This window comes from Aspergillus brunneoviolaceus (assembly GCF_003184695.1).
Source record: "Aspergillus brunneoviolaceus CBS 621.78 unplaced genomic scaffold BO95scaffold_94, whole genome shotgun sequence".
Classification (NCBI taxonomy): domain Eukaryota; kingdom Fungi; phylum Ascomycota; class Eurotiomycetes; order Eurotiales; family Aspergillaceae; genus Aspergillus; species Aspergillus brunneoviolaceus.
This window is the reverse complement of record NW_020290824.1, coordinates 121,592-141,111: the sequence shown is the minus strand read 5'-3', so window position 1 is coordinate 141,111 and position 19,520 is coordinate 121,592. Positions and strand designations below refer to the sequence as shown.

General features: G+C 28.6%; 4 protein-coding genes across 4 annotated transcripts; 1 reads left to right on the top strand and 3 right to left on the bottom strand.

The window, feature by feature from the left end:
• Positions 1 to 4,666: 4,666 nt before the first annotated feature.
• Positions 4,667 to 6,417, bottom strand: BO95DRAFT_374960 (putative COP9 subunit 3; the record flags this gene model as incomplete). The annotated part of the gene is made up of 5 exons (XM_025583124.1): positions 4,667 to 5,158; positions 5,216 to 5,368; positions 5,431 to 5,883; positions 5,937 to 6,173; positions 6,265 to 6,417. 5 exons carry the CDS (start codon positions 6,415 to 6,417, stop codon positions 4,667 to 4,669), a joined length of 1,488 nt encoding a protein of 495 aa, XP_025437204.1.
• Positions 6,418 to 6,927: 510 nt separating this feature from the next.
• Positions 6,928 to 8,647, top strand: BO95DRAFT_424277 (glutamate-5-semialdehyde dehydrogenase). Its single transcript, XM_025584665.1, has 3 exons — positions 6,928 to 7,362; positions 7,432 to 7,593; positions 7,648 to 8,647. Exons 1-3 carry the CDS (start codon positions 7,059 to 7,061, stop codon positions 8,553 to 8,555), a joined length of 1,374 nt encoding a protein of 457 aa, XP_025437203.1. The 5' UTR covers positions 6,928 to 7,058; the 3' UTR covers positions 8,556 to 8,647.
• Positions 8,584 to 9,458, bottom strand: BO95DRAFT_447664 (60S ribosomal protein eL18). Its single transcript, XM_025587682.1, has 2 exons — positions 8,914 to 9,458; positions 8,584 to 8,866 (listed from the first exon to the last, which is right to left on the bottom strand). The coding sequence occupies exons 1-2, from the start codon at positions 9,286 to 9,288 to the stop codon at positions 8,789 to 8,791; spliced, it is 453 nt and encodes a 150-aa protein (XP_025437202.1). The 5' UTR covers positions 9,289 to 9,458; the 3' UTR covers positions 8,584 to 8,788.
• Positions 9,459 to 9,965: 507 nt separating this feature from the next.
• Positions 9,966 to 11,963, bottom strand: BO95DRAFT_447663 (putative mitochondrial carrier protein). Its single transcript, XM_025587681.1, has 5 exons — positions 11,433 to 11,963; positions 11,065 to 11,367; positions 10,669 to 10,947; positions 10,474 to 10,610; positions 9,966 to 10,405 (listed from the first exon to the last, which is right to left on the bottom strand). The coding sequence occupies exons 1-5, from the start codon at positions 11,529 to 11,531 to the stop codon at positions 10,183 to 10,185; spliced, it is 1,041 nt and encodes a 346-aa protein (XP_025437201.1). The 5' UTR covers positions 11,532 to 11,963; the 3' UTR covers positions 9,966 to 10,182.
• Positions 11,964 to 19,520: the final 7,557 nt, after the last annotated feature.

Here is a 19,520-nt window from a genome sequence, read left to right as displayed (position 1 = left end):
AAGTTTTTATTTTTATATACTCGGAATACTGCTAATATACTAATATATTTATTATAAAATAAGCTTACTTTAATAGTTTTAGAATATAATAAATTCTTATATTTATATACTTAAAATATTACTAATATATTAATATATAAATTATAAAATATTTTTATTTTAATAATCCAGTTAACTGTTTTTATACTGATTTAATTATATTTAGATTTTAATAAACTTAATATATACTGACAGGTATAAAATTTAAAATTTCTTTATAAAAATATTTTATTATATTTTAGCTAGAACTTTTTTAAAATTAGTTATAATTTTATAAGAAATTTACCAGCTATTTAATATTATATTAATTTTAGAATTTTTATATTAGACAGAACTTTTAAATCTTTTTTTATTTTTAATAGTAAATTAGTAGAATTATATCTACCGGACTAATATTAAATAATAAAATTAGAATTATTAAAATATATATATTATTAAGCCTGATAACTGTTCAGCTTTAGTTATTTTATAAAAATCTAGAGATTTTAATAATCTAAAAGAATTTTAATAGTATATAATAGTTTTTTAAGATATTAATACTAATATTTAAATAAATAAATAATAATAAAAAGCTTTTAATTTAAAATTAAATAATAAGTTTTAATATTATTAAACTTTTTTAACTAGAATATAATAAAATAGTATATTTTATAGTTATCTGGCTGGAATAGTATTTCTATTATATTTTATTAAAAAATATCTATTTCTACCCGGATTTTCTGTTAAAAATTAAAATACTTTAATAAAAATATAGTTTTAAAATTATAGAAGAGCTGTTAAAATACTATTATTTTTTTATTAATTAATATTATTATTTTAGACTTCTTTTTATTCTAGATATCTTTTAAAAAAGAGATTAGTAGTAATATAATTAAAAAATAATTTTTAATAAAATATTAATAAAAATTACAAAATCTTAAGAATACTTAGATTTTATAATATATAATTAGTATCAGCTATATAAAAATATTAAATATTTATTAAAAATTTATTAATATAATATATAAGAATATAATATATTCTAAAAATTTAATATAATTTTAGTAAAAAGTATACTTTAATAGCTTAATATAAAGATCTGCTTTTTATAAATATTCTAATACTTAATATAAATAAAAAAAATATAAAAAAAACAGTTTTTTAAAAAGATAAGAATATTATTTAAATAAATAATATAAAACATATTTAATATATTAGAAAAAGCTAAATAAATATAGTTTTAAAATATAATCAAAATATTAGTTAATTTAAAAAATATAACTAAATATTTAAAATATTTATAACAAATTTAAAAGACTGTTTTCTATTTATTTTTTTATTTAATATAAATTTAGTAATATATATTTTAAATATCTAGTTTAAAAAATATTTGGCTCTTATAATTCTATTTAGAATTTCTAAAATTAAAAATAAAAAATAGTAATTTTTAATTAAAATCTTATTAAGTTTCCTGTAATCTATATATAATTAAAAATCTTTATTTTTTTTTAATATAAAAAGAATAGAAGCTTCTGTAAAACTTTTAAAAAATTAAATTTATTTTAATTAAATATTTTTATTAATATAATAATAAAGAAATTAGAGCTTAACTTAAAATAAAAAATAAATAAATTTATATAATAGAATTTTATTATTTTTTAAATTAATAGTATAGTCCGAGGATCTATAAAAAAATTATTAAAAATAATTAAAAAAAATATATTTATAAAATCTTAAAGCTTAAAAAATAATATAATCTTATTAGATTTAATTTATAAATAATTTAAAAAAGCTTTATTTTTTAATAGCCAGATATTCTCTAAAAATTTAATAATAATATAAATATAAATAAGATTTCAGCAAGCTTTTATAAATTTATAAAAAAATAAAATCTTTAATATTTAGATCTTATATTATTACTATTAATTTTATATAAATAAATAAATATATAGATCTTCTAAAATAATTATTAAAAGTAAAGTAGGACTTTTAGAAAGATCTAGAATATAATTAATAATTATATAATATTTTATAAATAATTATATAGTTCTTTTTAAATTAATAATAGTAATAAAGATTTTTTATATACTATAAATATTTATAATAAGATAATTAATTATAGCAACTAATAGAACTATAAAATAAATTATATTCAAATAAAATTATTAAATAAATTAATAGCTAATAAGATTAATTTTAGTATATAAATCTAAGTCTGCATAAATTTTAAGTATATTTTTAAAGTAAATAAAAATATTAAAATAAATAATAGTTTCTATTTTAAACTAATTTATTTAAAATATAAAGACTTTTTTAACTACTGTTTTTTTTTATTAGTTTTAATTTAGTTTTATTTTTATTTTTATAAGAATATCAGTTGATTAAATAATATTTATTATTATATTTATAATAATAAAGAGTTTCTTCTCTTTAATTTCTTCTATTTTAAAAAAATTTAAATAAAAAAAACTTATTATTAAACTGCAAAGATCTGGATTCTCTAAAAGTTTTATTTAAATAGTATTTTTAGTTTTTTAGATCTTGTTTTTTTTTTAATTTAATATATTTTAATAATAGGTAATAATAGATACCATTTTCTTTTAAAAATCTAATAATTTTAATATATATTTATAAATATATCGACTAAGTTCCGATACCAGTTTTAAAAAAAAGATTAATATATATTTATTATTTTATTTAGATTTAAAATAATACTTTAAAATATTTAAATAAAAATAAAACTTTTTTAAATTTTAATTAGTTTGCTGGTAGGCCTGTTTAAGCTATTTTATAATATTAAATTATAAAATAACTATATTTTAAATAAAAAAAAGTCTATTAAATAAAATAATCTTATAATTTCTTCGTATTTTAGTAGTTTTTTTAAAAATTCTTTTATTAATATATTAATACTATTTCTACCGATAGATAAAATCTAAATAGTTAACTATAGCTAGAATTCTTTAATTCTTTATTTAATACTTTTAAAAAGTTTTTTTAAAAATATATAATAAATTATAAATCTACTTTGTTCTCTATTATAAACTAAACTAAAAAATAAAAATAAGAACTTTTTAAGTTTAATTTTTTTTCTTTTTTTATTTAGAAGATAAAATCGAGCTAGTATAATATTATTATAATTTTATTAAAAATTTAAGATTTTTATATTCTGTTTATAATACTTAAATCTATTTTTTTAATTATTTTAACTATTTTAATTAATAAATAATAGTTTATACTTTTTAAATATCTGTCTGAATTAGATAATATGATTTAAAGATAGACAAAATACTTTAAAATAATTCTAATAAAGATTTATCAGATAATATATTACTTTTTTTTAAATAACTAAAAATAAAAAGAATTAGAAATTATTAGAAACTATTTAACGTAGTAAACATACTGGTTAGATAAAATAAGTAAAATAGTTAAAAATAGTTTTTTATTAATTCTAAAACTAATTCTTAAGAAATCTTCTTCTCTAAAGGATATCAGAATAATATATTATATAAAAAGAAGAGATAAGTAATATAATAATATAAGCATTCAGATTAAAATCCTAACAAATTTGTATCGACCCCGAAGCAGCTGCTATAGTAGTAGATATAGGCTGCTGTAGCAGTAGGTATTGTATAATATAATAACAATTTATATATATTAAAATCAGACCTATATAATTTTAGGATTCTTATATTTTATATATTTATAATTAAATTAAGAAGTAAACTGATTTTTTAAGAAATTATAATACCGGGAAATAAGATTATATATTTATTTTTTGTTTACTAAATCGGTTAATTTTTTACTATATTTTTATATTAAGATTAAAGCTATGGTATAAATATAAAACTATCTTAAAGATATACTATATTAATCTAATAATATAATTTATTTAATATATAATTTCTTTTTTTAAAAAGTTAGTTTATAGTAGTTGGTATATGTTTTTTTATAATAGATAAATTTATTTAAATAATTTTAAAAAGTTAAATACAAAATATTAAAAACTTTTATAGTATAATAAATTAATAGAATTTAATATTTTTAAATAGTCTTAACTATAAGGTAATCCTGCCTTTTTATTCTACCAAGTTTTTGAATAATCGGGATATTTTTGATAGAGAAATTAATATCTGTATAAAGATAGTTTTAAGAGTATAATAATAGTTAATAAGATGGCCGACTTGCTTATATGGCCGACTCGCTTACCAATTACATTATATATGTATGCCAAAAACAAAAGAAGAAAGAAAAGAGCAAGTAGATGACGGTCCTGCCAACAAAATCAATAGAAAAATATAATTATTCTATAATACTTATAATTATAATAATTTATATTTATTACTAGAATAGTTTATTTTTCGATTAATACTAATTTACTGGACTTTTAATTCTAGTATTTATATTATTATATTATTTCTTTCTTTTGTTTAATGTAATATAGTCTTTTAGAATCTTATAGAAGAAGAACATTTTAAAAATTAGTTTTAAAGTAAATGAAAGATTATTTTAAACTATTTTTGTCTTATCTAATCAACGTGTCTACTGCGTTGAGTAGTTCCGAACAATTTCAAACCAATATTAGAATGCCCTCGTCCTTGACAACATATATAGATACTTGAAATTACTACTTAACGATGACGAACATCTAGCTAAGATCTCCCATTATGTCTTCATCAACCCCGAAAGCAGCATGATCGATACTGCCCTTGCCGCCTCCCTTTCCTGTAACACCAGACCACCCCTGGCATCTCACAAGGACATCGATGTTCTCACGGCCTATCTTTAACTCATTGTTACATTCCCTACAGTTGTGGCTCAAGAGCTCGAGTGCATGGCTTTTCCTCATTAGCCCAACCCTCGTCCTGCTTCGACTGCAATAAGGCTGTATGGACTTAGGGAAACGCAACATGCTGAGAGATAGATCGCAAGGCCTTTGCAACAGTCGTGCCCCTAGCACTCCAGACATCACAAGAAACGCAATCAAATTCTCGATCTTCGCTGATGAGACCAAGCCTGCAGACGCCGCTTTTGCTGCGATATCTCTTGTTGTCAGAGCGGAGAAAACCCTGCAAAGTTTGAGTACAAGAAACATGTCATAGGCCTGCAAAAGCTGGCGAACAAGGCCAGAATTGAGATCCTGGTAACGTATCAGCGAAGTTCGCTAGTGTTAGGTGTTGCCCATGCATCAACTCACAGCACACCAAACTGATTTCCCTAAATCCGCCTCCGTGCGCAATCTTTGCTCATCCGACTTTTCAAAAGCATCTGCGAGGGAAAGATAGGGTCTTGCGACAGCTTGGTATATCTTCATAACATGCGAGGATATTATCTTTGGAGCAGTAACGAGCTAACTCAAGCGATTAGTGAAATTCGAATGAGGGTTTCACCCTGACCGCGCTGCTAACTCACCTTGCCGTGTCTCAGTAAGCCCACAAGCACCCACTTTTTGAATGCTTCAATCATGACTTTGCTCACTGAATTGACAACAGGGAAAGAGATTACAACACTCAACCAGTGCAAGGCCTTATCCCACTCTTTAAGTGCCATGTATATCATGGCACCATAGAGATAAAACTGCACAATATCCTTGTGTGTCAGTCTGGAAGAGATGTCGGGTGCTTCTGCAATAAAATCGTTGGCATCGTTTTTTGAGGCTAGCATATATCCGTTGTCACCCCGGGCAGGCTGCTCCAAGCTTGTATGACTACTGGATATGTGTTTATCAAGTACAGGCAATGCATAGCTGTAAGACTGCGATAGCAGGCACAGTCGGAGGAACCTTGGGTGCAACGAGGTGAATTCACACACGTTTTGATCAATTCGCATTATTGCGCCACTCAGCACGCGGACTGCTAATACCGGCTGTTGCATGTTAGATGCCTAAGACAGGTTGGATATTTAGAAGAGAAACTCACCTTCGAGTCATCTTCTGCGGCATCTAGAATCATATTCACAAGTTGACGCCATTCATGGCCCACAAAACGAACTTGAGGTCCTTTGAACTCTCTCAAAAACTGTACGGCTGGAGACCATAGTCGGCCACCGGGCTTTATGTCGTCTGGCAAAGCACTTCTTGTTCTGCTGCGTGCCAAGTCAATCTGATGGAGCAACACGAATAAATAGGGTAAAGTGTGCTCGTGGGGATTCAGGTCCTTTGCAGAATTAGACTCCAGATCAGTACAGACTTTGATAGAGGCCGCATATGCCCGTCATCTTTCTGAGGAAGCGTATATCTTTGCTTACAGTCAAGACAGCCTCGCTGAGAAGGCTGTGACTTGATCGCCTGAGAATAGCGACCAATTCCTGGACCCGGTTTACATAGTCGGTTTCAGATAAGCGATTTTGAGAATGCAGATGGGATGATAAAGAAATAATTTGCTCAACAGACTCTGCCATGATTAGGCTATCGGATCGGGTTTGTTTTGATGCCTCGAGGAAGACTGAGTAACCTCTGCGCCCAAATGAGGGCTGGCTTTCAAGGTTTCAATGATTGACGCAATCTCATATGTATGGTGCAATAGAGGTAATGCCCAGAGAAATGGTTGAGGCGTCAAAACAGCATGAGCATGGGCTGGTTGAAGAAGGTAAATGATGCTCTCCACTAGCTAGAAGATGCTGCCGAGGTTGAATATGGGATTTGGCCGACGTGACCCACGGACGTTATGCTATGGATGCCGCCTTGAGGATAAACGGGTCTGTAGTAAGATTGTATGCAGCTGGGTCAATTCAGAGTGTGAGATGTAATCTCGACATACGGAGTATGTTTCAACATTGTGTAATAAGTTCCAGTTGTGATCCAGGCGATCCGGCAGGGAGCATAACGCACCGCCTGGGACCCCACCAGACTACGGGCCTTTAGGTTAGCAGCATTATTTCCAGGTTACGTACCTTGTATCTTTAGCGTCCTAACCGTGACTCACTGACCGAAGTCTGGCAGAGGCTCGAACTGCACCCCGGATTTCGCTATCCAGACGGCTCACTTCAGGCTCTGAACCTGTATTAGTAAAAATTGAGCATCTTCACTTGTATTGTGGTCTATGATGTCCCTCACAAATTCCTCGCCAGGCGAGATCGCGAAATCTGCGTCTATAGCGTCTCGTCTTTTAGCAACCCTATCTGGGGCCGAGAGGGATGACGCTCTGACAGCGCTCCACGAAGCCATTGCGAAAAGCCGGAATGATATTCTAGCAGCCAATTCGAGAGATGTCGCGGCTGCTGAGCGCGCAGTTGAAGCCGGCGTTCTCAACCAAAGTGTTCTCAAAAGGCTCGATCTGTCACGACCCGGAAAATTCGAAGAAATGCTTCAGGGTATCTTGAGTGTCAGAGACTTGCAGGATCCAGGTATCAATTCCACCAAATTACTACGTGACCTCTCCCTTGCGATGTGATCAAAGAGCTGACGTAGCGAAGTCGGGAATGTGACCATGAGGACACTACTGGATGATGGCCTGACGCTCGAAAAAGTCAGCTGCCCCATTGGGGTGCTGTTAATCATCTTTGAGGCTCGCCCTGAGGTGATAGCCAACATCGCTGCCCTTTCTATAAAATCTGGCAATGCTGCTATTCTGAAAGGTATGTCTATTCTTCTTTTTTTACAGAGATCGCCTGGGACTAATAGCGATCAAGGTGGCAAGGAATCTACTGAGTCTTTCATGGCAATATCCAAGGTGATTTCAGAGGCTATCGCACACACTCAGGTGCCAAAGGCTTCGATCCAGTTGGTTGAGACGCGAGAGGTTGTCTCTTCCCTTCTTGCTCAGAACACCTACATTGACCTGGTTATACCCAGGGGCTCCAAGGACCTTGTTCGTTTCGTACAGGACAACACCAAAATCCCTGTTCTGGGCCATGCAGACGGTCTTTGCTCCGCATACATACATCGCGACGCCGATCCCGATGTTGCCGTGAAGGTTATTGTAGACTCCAAGACCGATTACCCGGCAGCGTGCAACTCCCTAGAGACCTTACTCGTGCATGAAGATGTACTCCATACTATCTTTCCTGCTGTTGCTGAGGCGCTCTTAGCTAAAGGAGTATCACTCCGTTGTGATCCGTCTTCGAAAGAAGCGCTGTCGAGCAAGATTGTCGGTCAACAACATTCTTTGGTTTCGGACGCTGTCGAGTCTGATTACGAGACCGAGTTCTTGGACCTCATTCTGGCGGTGAAAACTATACCCGGCGACGATTCACCTGGGAAAAGCCTTGACGCAGCAATTGCCCATATCAACAGGCACTCGTCAAAACACACCGACATGATTGTCACGAGATCAAGAAGCACTGCCGAACGGTTTATGAATGGTGTTGATAGCGCCGGAGCTTTCTGGAATGCCTCGACGAGATTTGCAGATGGGATGCGTTATGGTTTCGGTACGGAGGTTGGAATCAGCACAAACAAGGTCCACTCGAGAGGCCCTGTTGGCTTAGATGGATTGACCATTTACAAGTATAAAGTTCGGGGGCAGGGCCACAGGGCTGCGGATTATTCCGGAACAGGTAGTGGAAAAAGCTGGAAGCATGAGGTGCTACCTTTGTGAGATGCTGTTACAAATTCCATCATTAAAATTGAACGTTTTAATCCATTTTCATTTTCGTGGCGCTCAAGCTTCTCTACCTGATTATTCATGACTAACAGATAGCCTGGCGCAAGAGACGAAGTAATCGGGCGCTAGCCATGGTTCAAGATCACATGTTTGAGGTTGTGCTACATTCTCCTGCATACCTGGGCAGCATCTACTTAACAAGGAAAGTATGAGCCTGACCCCTATTTTTAAACCTTGAAACCACGAGACCTTCTCCGACCACGAGCACGCTCAAATTTGCGGCCCTTGCTGCGCACATATGGTTTCTGTAACGTATTAGCCCGGTCCAATCCATTGAATCGATATAACATGCCTTGTGGCTGTGGGGGCCGAAGCCAAAGTGTTTGACAGCCTCTCTGGCATTCTTAGGTCCGCGAAGCAGAAGAGTGTTGGCTCCAGTGGGGGCGCGCAGAGCAAGCTGATCGAGAGTAAGAGTCTCACCACCGGCCTTCTCAATCCTGGCGCGAGCAGTGGCAGTGAAGCGGAGAGCGGCAATCGAGAGCTTGGGGACGGTGAGAAGGCGGTTGTCGTCGGTCACGGTTCCGATCACAACAATTGTCTTGCCCTTGTGGGAGTCGGTAACGTTGGAGACAATGCGCGAGATGGAAACCGGGGGGCGGTTGATCCGGGACATGAAAAGGCGACGGAGCACGACCTTGTTGAAGTTTGATTCCGTGCGACCTGACATGGAGCAAATTTATCAGTCTTCATTTGCTGGGTATTCTGATGGTCAGGAAGTGGTTGGTGTCATACGGGCGAGGAAACGATAGAGCTTCACCAAGACCTGCAAGTAAACGTTCTCGCTCTTGGGCGCCTTGCGGTGGGTGCCGCGCACATGGTGGCGATCCAAGTCGATACCTATACAAAATCAGTACTTGTTCGGTTCACATTTCAGCGATAGCAACGCCTATCGCAAGTTTCATGAAAATGAAATTTCAGCGGCCGACACCATGCACCGTCCGCAGCATTCAGAGACGTACCCATGGCTGCTGATTCTGATGGGACACCTGTAGGTTAGCTGGCTATCGCACCCGTAGGTAAAGTGAAGCTGCTCAGGATTTTAGTCTACGATTTTCAGATGGACGGTGTGTGCGGGTTGTGCCCTAGTCTAATCCGTAACAGGTCATACCTGATGCCTGGCTGCCTGGCGCCCCAGGCAGCGTCAGTGAATAACTTTATTCGGGCCCGTAAGTACGTGTACTTAAGTGTAATGCACAGCTCCGCCTCCACCTTGGCTCATGCCTTGTAATTAAAATTGTGTTTCTTGTAGTACTAGCTTGCTCTTAGACCCATAGTTTAGCTAATTTCATCTGCGTAGGAGTATTCTTGACGTTGATGTTATCTACGGATAGAAACCTTTGTATTCTTGTCTTTCTCTTCTGCACCTCAGGACATTATCGGACAGAGTACAATGTTGTATGTTAGAAAAATTACTCCCATCAATCAATAAGATCCTGCTCGTTCCAATAGGAGAATTTACAGGTTCTTATGCCTTCACTGTGTTTATGTGGCATTGGTGATCTCTTTTCTTATGGGCTGAAGAAATTTTGTCCACGCGCTGAGATGCACGGCGGTTGTATTCTCATATCTCGCCCATGCTAACAAGGAAGTCCCTTGTCAGCTCAAAGCTGAGCCAGCTGCTGGCCATACTTGGGGCCACTTTCAGGAGATTGGGAACGATTCCTTTGAATAGGCCTCGTATTCCTTCCTCGGCCATAATGACTTTCACAGCATCTACGACCGATGTGTATCGATATCCCATGCCCGACATTGTGTTAATCTGAAATCGTCGACGTAAAACATCACTATTACAACAGTGGTGAGTATGAGGCCGCCCGTGTGTGAAGATGACAGTAGTGTGTGGGTCTCTTACAATGGATAGGTGCAAGTCTGAGCCACTGCCCCGGAAACTGCCCCGGCTAATAATTTACGAACGGAACTGGGCGTTGTTTCGCCTTCGGGGGTGAGATAAGTGCGAACCGATTCATATGTCATGAAATTTAGACCAACCTATAGCTGTCAGTCCACAAGCCAAGTTTATCAATTGTCATGTTAATGTGGTCCTTACATATGGGGCAACACCAGCCACTGTGGGGATTATACCCCGATACAATGCTACTATGCCACCTTCGTTCTTGTATATTAGGATCATGGTTGTAAGCATACCCGGCAATGGCTCCCCGGCTCCCCGCTGGCCGAGTGCTGCAAACGAGGCTGACTGGATAGAAAGCCGAGTTCTGACTATGTCTAGAGGATAGGTCACCGTCACGGATGTAACCCCTGCAGCAGCTCCGCATATGAGCCGCCGGATAGGGGACAAGTCTGTATTGGGAGAAGGCTCTGCGAACTATAGGTGATCGAGTCAAGTAAAGTCAGCCTTGTACTAGGCTTCACATGAGAATGCTCAAGGGGAATGTGGCGACTGAGTCCGGGGCTTTGGACAACCAGCGCTGAACTCACTGACTTTCTTGTAGAAATTATAGCTTCCGAATTGGACCGCGGAGTACGGCACAATGCGAATGCAGTTAGTCCCGTTTCCCCGCAGATAGCCCTTCCAGCCTTCTTCCTTGCCTATTTTCACCAGCGCTTTCCATATTGAAAGTTTATATTCATTTCGCCCAACACTTTGAATTTGTAGAAGGATCTTGAGACGTTCAAGTGGCGAGACAATGGTCCTAGATACGGCCCCGGCCACGCCGCCGGCGACGAAAGCTGCGGCAACAGGTTCCGAAATCCTCCACTTGATCCTATTACTTAGAGTAGGCGCCTGTACAGGAAAGTTGTCCTGAGGTGTAAGTGCGCTGACTGTCTGTTACATGCCGGCGGTCATACCTGGAAAGTGCTGGACTTTTGCATCTTGGGCACTTCGGACAACGCAATTTGATCTTCGCCCTCGGCAGATGAGACTGCGTCTCTGTGATTCAAGCTCATCGTCTTATCAATATGCGGCCTCCAGGCTGAATTATATGCATTCGTGGGAAGGCTGCAGTAGAAGATAGCACACAGGAATAGAGGGAGGTGTATCTGCCTTGCTTTGTGGAGCGTTTGCGATAATGCTATAATATAAAGTGGACGTGCGATGGAGGTGCCTTGACGAGCTCATTCGGTCATTCCACATGGAAACGAAGGCAAAACAATGTAGAGAGCCTGTATGTCAGTGGTAGGAGCGCAGTAGCTTTGGGATGATATGACAACTGTGCCCGGCACTACACCATATTAGGGTCAAGAGGCCCGCGGCGCCAACTACACATGCTATAAGCAGTTGGTGCTAAAACAAGCCTAGTCAGTGGAGGGCTAAATCAACGGGCAGGATGGTAAATGCGGTCAGGTGCCAAGAGTTTTGATGAGAAGTGTCAACGGAAGTGTAATACTTTATGGGAAATCACACTTATTGCTCCACCAACCGACCCGAATGCATACGGAGTAGTCAATGCAATGCGAATACTTATCGCTTGGCAACCCCCACCCGGCTAAAGCCAGGTCGGCTCCGTAACGGCTATTGACAGCGGCTGTAGCTCGAATATTACTGCAACTAAACCGTATATAGTAGGTAGTAAGACTCCAAAGACCTTTAGACACTATATGATTATGCTCTAATACAGAATAAGATATTCTAATAACATAATCAGTAAACAAGTCGGCTATCTAAGCAAGTTAGTCCCTCTATTGACCCTTACTATACTATTAAACCTGTTTTTGTGCAGATGTTAATTTCTCTATTAGAAATATCTTCATTGCAGAACTTAGTAAAACACAAAAGACTTCTTTTTTAGGTAAAACTACTTATAGAATTTGAATTTAGTTGACTTGTAATGTTATGGTATTGTTATGCGCGAGGATTATACATTTTAATATAAGTATAATTAAGATGGTTAAAGAGAAGAAAGTTATAGTAGAATACAATAAATATGGCTTGGATAAAGATTGATATGTGAGAAGAGTATAAAGAGAGATAGATTTATTTATCTAAGCATCTATCTAAACTACCGGCCAAAAGACAGTAAGCTGTTTAGCTAATAAAAAATCAGATTTTTCATATACTTCTTTAGTGTCACGGAGCACCTCGGGTACGCATTCAAAGGATAACCGTTGCACCATTGGCAAAAGGACAAGGATGTAAAGCCGATGGCTTTACACTGCGCACACTATACAAGGTTGCATCGATACAGGATTCAGGCAGATTCAGGCAGATTCAGGCAGATTCAGGCAGGTAGTGGTTCTCAGTGGTTCTCAGGGGTCAACGGGAACCTCTTGCTCACACCGTGACATTTAGCTTACTATAAGGCCTAAATAGATCAAAACTACTTAAATAATATATATAATTATTATAATAAAAAAACTGACCACTCTTTTCACATTTAAATATTAAATATGGCAGAATACAATAGATGTAAAGATGATAAGATTAATATGATTAATTGTCAAGAAGACGAAAAGAAAGAGAGTTAGTAAACCTAAAGAATATTCTATAGACAGTATAGAAAACAGCTGCTGAAAAACAGCAGAATCAATAATTAAAAATATTTAGATTTTACTATTTTAACAACAATGCCTATATGAACTTATATATATAGTTTAATAAGAACAAAAAACAAACAATTAAAAACAGAATACTAGAATATATCTCTACTATTATATAAGAAAAAAGGGTATTTAAATTAAAAAGTCGATTTCTCGTTTAATTCTTAGTATAATTTTCTTAAAATAGGCTAATTTAATACGGAAAGAATTAGTCTTCTTATTTATATAATTTTTATAGAGCTATCTTCCAAAATAGAAAGTCTATTAGTAAAAGATATAAAAATTATAGGATTTGGTTTTATAGTCTAATTTCTTAATATTTTTAAAAATTTGAATAATTTTATAAATGGATTAGATTTTTTACTATAGATTAATACTATCTATAGTTCATAGAAATTTTTATTGATTTTGAACAATTTTTTGAAGTTAGATTTGTATATTTTTTATATAAAAATCTTATTTTATTTTTATCTGGCTAATTTTACTTTATCAAAATTTCTGTATTTTAGCTTTAAGTTATATATTTCAATATTTCATTTATATATAAACTGTTTTTAATAAACTGTTTTATAAATTATTCTATAGATGATTTTATAGATTATTTTATAAAGTATTCTGTAAACTATTCTATAAATTATTCTAAAAATAATTTAATAAATAGTTCTATAAATAAGTCTATAAGTGTGACTGCTGTCTCCAGTATTCGGTGTATTAAGGCCTCTGTGCCTTCCCATATTCCTGTCTGCGGTATTAGTGTCTAGTTTACTGTAAATGATATATTTAATTTTTTAGTCTTTTAAACTCTTTATTAAATAAATAACTTTAATATATTTATTTTTTTATTAACAGTTTATTTATAGTTAGTAGTATATTTTATAGTATATATACTTAATTATTTTGTTTTATAATATATTTAAGAAATCATACTTTTTTATTAATATTTATATTTTATGTCTTTCTGTTCTATAATATATAAAAATATATTAAGTTATATTAATTTTAGATCTTATTTAAATAAACCGGTTACTTATTTTCTTTATATTAACTTTTTTAAATACTCTAGTAAACGGTTGTTATAATATTTTTTATTTTTATAATTATTAATATTTTTTATTAAAATAAAAAGTTGGTTTTAGATACCTTTATTTAATTTTGTGTGTTTTTATTATCTATAGCTTCTTATTTATTTTTATTATTTTAATTGTATCGGAAGTTTTGTCTGTTATAAATATACTGAGAAATTATTACTTTTATATCTTTTAAATCTTATTTTTATTATTTTTTATTATTAGAATATTATCTATTTTTTATTATTCTTAAAATCCTTTTATTCTGTAAATAACGGCTGTTCGGTCGGTTATCTTATATATTATTAAAATATTATAAAAAAAGTAGTATTATTTTATGTCACAGAGCACCTTGGGTACATATTCCAAGAATAACTATTACACTATTAGCAAGAGGACTAGAATATAAAGCCGATGGCTTTATACTACATATATTATATTAAATTATATTAATACAGGATTCAGACAGAATTTAGACAGAATTTAGATAAATAAATATTTTTAGTAGTTCTTCAGATATTCTTAATAGTTCTTCGGATTTAAAGTCAACAGAAGCCTCTTGCTTATACTATAATAGTATAATTCTTTTCTTAACAGCTAGTGTTTTAGCTGAAAGAATATACAGGCAGGCTTTATAGATATATACTAATAGAAATCTTATATAACTAGCTTAATAGTCAGGAATATTATTATAAATATATTTATAGTATTTTGAACCGGCAACTAGTAGAATAGCTTTAAATTATATTATAGAACACCTCGGATATATATTCAAAGAATGACTATTATATTATTAGTAAAAGAACTAGAATATAAAACTAATAGCTTTATACTGCGTATATTATATGAAATTATATTAATATAGAATTTAGATAGGATCTAAATAAAATTTAAATAAATAAATATTTTTAATAGTTTTTTAAATTTTCTTAATAGTTCTTCAGGTTTAGGGTCAACGGGAGCCTCTTGCTCACACTATAATATTTATTAATTATATTAGATTTTTCTTACTATTTATAAATAGTTTTTTTTATTTTTTAAAAATATTTAAGACAAGCACAGAACTGATCGAATTTTTGATTATAAAAATATTTTATAAAATTAATCTATTAGTTATAGAAATTTTAGTTATATATATAATATAATTTTATATATTATCTTAATAATAATATTCTGCAGTATACTAAATATATTTGATTATATATTATTAATTTATTTTAAAATTATAATTTATAATAGCTACTAGATTAGTTTATAAATTATTCATTTTTAAGTAAGATTATTTTTTAGTTTCTATATTTAATATACTCTATATCAGATCAATCTAATTGTTATATTTAATAAGATAAATATAAGTTAGATTTTAAATTCTAAATTAAATTATTAAATCTAAAAGATGGAATATATTTTTTATTAGCTATATTAAGTACTATTTTATTTATTCTTAATTTTAGTAAACTATTAATATTAGAAGTATCTAGCTAGTTTAATTTATCTAATTTTATATAAATGTCATTTATTATATTTATAACAACAGTATATTACTATCGAACCGAAATTAAAAACATTATCATATTAAAAATAACAAATTTTAAATAAGTTAATTCTGGTAAAAAACTGTGTAATAGTTCTATTGTTTAGATATTTAAAAGTTTAATTAATTATTTTGTTATTTTTAATACTTCTGTTTTTTAAAGATTCTTTTAAGAAGATTTTTATATTTTAATTATAGTATTATAATCCGAAATTTATATTACTAATAAGAATATTAATACTTACTTTATAGATATTAATAAATATCTTAAAAAAAGATACTGTAAAATATATTAATAAATATTTTAATTTAATAATTATTATTATAAAAATCCTCTTCTATCTTAAAATATAAGATATTTAAAAAAAAGATATTAAGATATTAAAAATAAGAGATGTTTAATATATTAAAATATTAATATTAGTAATAAATATTCTAAAAATTATTATTCATATTAATTTAACAATAATCCTAGTAATTTTAGTTTAAGTAATAAAAATAATAATAATTATTTTCTATTTTTTCAAAATATTAAAATAGTTATAGCAGGAATTATAATAAAAATAATAAATATTTTTATAATCAAAATTAAAATAAGAATTTTTTTAATTATAAATTTAATACTAAATAAAATAGCTAAAGTTTTATATCTGATTTTTTTAAGTATTTAGATTAGAAAAAAACTAATAAAATTAGTTATTTTCAATCTAATTATATTTTTAATAATCTGCTAAGAAATCTTATTCTAGTAGAAGTAGGACTAATTAAGATAAATTAAAATTAATATTAATTTTAAAATTATTTATTTTGAAATAATAATTATTAGTTCTAGAATTATGAAACCATCAAACTATTTTAGTATATATAAATAGTATTAATATTATTTTTAGTAATTAAATACAGCAGCCACTGCTATTATTAATAAACTTATTATTTAAATTTTATAATTTTTATTAAGCTGAGTATATTTTTTATATAATTTATTCTTTAATTAACTATTTTGAAACTAATTATATTTCGATTATTTTCTGTATAACAGTTAGATATATATTATTTAAGACAATTTTATTTTATTTTCTAGCTCTGGAATAGATACTAATACTATAGTTTTCTATTACAATAAATAGAAGTATAAATACTAATATAATCTTATATTATTATATAGTCTACTTTTATATATTCTATTAATATTTTTCTTAAGGGAAAGGGGTCAGTTAGGTATAGAATAGTAGCAGTTTAATAAATTTAAAACTAATCCCTGCCCTTCTATAGTCCAGTAAATAAAATTAAATATATAAAAAGAATTAAAATTATTGATATTATAATTATTATATAAATAAGATAAAAAAACTTGTAAGTAGCAAATTAAAATATTAAAAATTATTTATAATAATTAGACTTTTTTTACATACAGCTATTCTTAATAGTTTATAAATAATATAATATTATTATTTTGTTTAGAATTCTAATCAATTTAATATAAATAATAATAGCGGGTAATACTGCTGTAAAACTAAATTAAATTTAAATTGATATTTTATAAATTAATACTACTTTATTTTAAAAATATAATATTTTATATTTAATAATAATAGTATAATTATATCTTACAAACTTTTTTATTATTATTTAATCTTATTATTATAACTTTATTTTACTTCTATTTTGCTTATTTTTCAGTATTATTAAAGATTATTTTTTATTTTATTTTTATTATTAGAATAATAAATATAAATCTATATTTAATATTACGAGAATACTAACAACTAGCTAAAATCTTTTTAAGAAATTAAAATATTTTTAAGGTCTGTTTACTATTTTTTAATAAAAGTCTTTTTTTTCTATTATTATATTTTATTTAAAATATTGTAGAATTTTAGTAGAAAATTAAATTATAAAATCTAATATATAATTTAAGTCTAATTATTATTTTAATATTATTTTTTAGTAAAATATTAATAATATATTATATAAAAGTCTAACTATATTTCGATAAATTTTTTATTCTACTATTAAAATACAGCTAATTATATAAGCAATAATAATAAAAATACCAAAAAACTATATTTAATTTAGTAGAAATTCTATACTAGACTATATATTTTTAAATTACTAAATTTAACAATATTTAAAATTTATTATTTTATTAACTTATTAGTAACTTAGCTTGTATACTTATAATAAAATTTATTAATATTAAAAAATCTATAAAATAAAATATTATATTTTGATTATAATTAGAAAATAATAATAAGAAATAGCTATTTTATTCTATTAGAAATTTATTATTAAGTATTATATTTTTATTATATATATAAATAAGAACTTTAAATATTTTTATTTTTTAAATAATAAAAGCTATTTATTCTATTAAGTTATAATTTTAATATTTTTAGATAATATTATTTAAAAAATAATATATTTCTATATAAATAAATAGTTTTTTATTAAAGGGTTTTAGAATATCTTTTAATAGATATTATTTATAGTTTATAGTATCATTATTTTACTAGTATTTATAACCTATCTTAATATTTTATATTATTATATTATTATTTATTTTTATTTGATTGAATATAATCTAGGTTTAATATCTTTATAACTATTAAATCTAGATTTATAGATATAAATTAAACTAATATATTATATAACTTTACTATATTCTACTCTATTATATTTTTATTATATATATATTTATATTAAAACTATTTTTTATAATAATATAAACTATTTAATATCTGTTTTATCTTTTATTTTTATTATTATTTAGATCTAGTATTAATAATACTTTAATAATATTTTTTCTAATTCTTTAAAATTCTAATAGCAAAATATAAAATATATTATATAATTATATATATTATTTTAGAAGATATAAACAGAATATTTATTTTTTTATTATTTTTAAAATTTTAAAACAATTCTATAAACTTTGTGACTAATTTCCGAGTAGTTTTTTTAAATTTAATATTTATAGTAAATAGCTTAACCAGATTTTTTTACTTGAATATATAAATTATTTTATCTTTTTTTTAAAAAAATAGAATTTTATAATATTTATTATAATATATTAAGTAGTTTTAACTAGCTTTCTACTTATTTTTTATAATTCTTTTAATAAAATATATATTTTTTTAGATTTTCTAATATTAACAGTATTTCTACTTTTATAAAATTATTTTTAATCCGAAGTCGAGACTTCGGAAAATAGTATATTAAAATTTTAAAAAATAATTTTTATAAAAATATTCAGATATTTATTATATATAAATTCTATTTCATTAAATAGACTTATCCTGTAGTCTTAGTATTTAATAAAAAAACATCATAAATAATATTTAAATATTTAATTAGTTCTTTTTATTTAGCTATTACTTTATAGATAAAATACTATTAATAATTATTTTTTAATCTTAGTTTAATAATAAAGTTTGGATCAAAATTAATAAATAAATAAAAAGTCTTTATTTATAATAATACTATCACAGTTTATATCTTAATTTAATTTTATATTCAAAAAATTAGCTAATTATTCTATGTAAATTATATAAAATATAATAAAAATATCGTTTATTTTTATAAAATAGTCTATAATTATAAAAATAAAATCTATTCAATGATTATAATAATATAATTCTACTAGTCTAGTAATAAAATTTATAGTTATTTTATTTTATAAATATAATAGAATTAGTAAATATTCTAGTTTTCTATAAAAATAATATTTAAATATAGTCTAATACTAGTAAATAAGATAAAATATTATATAATCTTTTATATTATTTTAAGAATTAATCT

Excerpts from the sequence above, each read along its gene's own strand:
- BO95DRAFT_424277 (XM_025584665.1), top strand. The coding sequence starts at position 7,059 with ATGATGTCCCTCACAAATTCCTCGCCAGGCGAGATCGCGAAATCTGCG. Across the intron at positions 7,363-7,431 it reads CAGAGACTTGCAGGATCCAG|TCGGGAATGTGACCATGAGG; the intron begins GTATCAATTCCA and ends GACGTAGCGAAG. Across the intron at positions 7,594-7,647 it reads CAATGCTGCTATTCTGAAAG|GTGGCAAGGAATCTACTGAG; the intron begins GTATGTCTATTC and ends ATAGCGATCAAG.
- BO95DRAFT_447664 (XM_025587682.1), bottom strand. The coding sequence starts at position 9,288 with ATGTCAGGTCGCACGGAATCAAACTTCAACAAGGTCGTGCTCCGTCGC. Across the intron at positions 8,867-8,913 it reads TCGGCCCCCACAGCCACAAG|AAACCATATGTGCGCAGCAA; the intron begins GCATGTTATATC and ends AATACGTTACAG.
- BO95DRAFT_447663 (XM_025587681.1), bottom strand. The coding sequence starts at position 11,531 with ATGAGCTTGAATCACAGAGACGCAGTCTCATCTGCCGAGGGCGAAGAT. Across the intron at positions 10,948-11,064 it reads GCTATAATTTCTACAAGAAA|TTCGCAGAGCCTTCTCCCAA; the intron begins GTCAGTGAGTTC and ends GATCACCTATAG. Across the intron at positions 10,611-10,668 it reads TGGCTGGTGTTGCCCCATAT|GTTGGTCTAAATTTCATGAC; the intron begins GTAAGGACCACA and ends TGACAGCTATAG.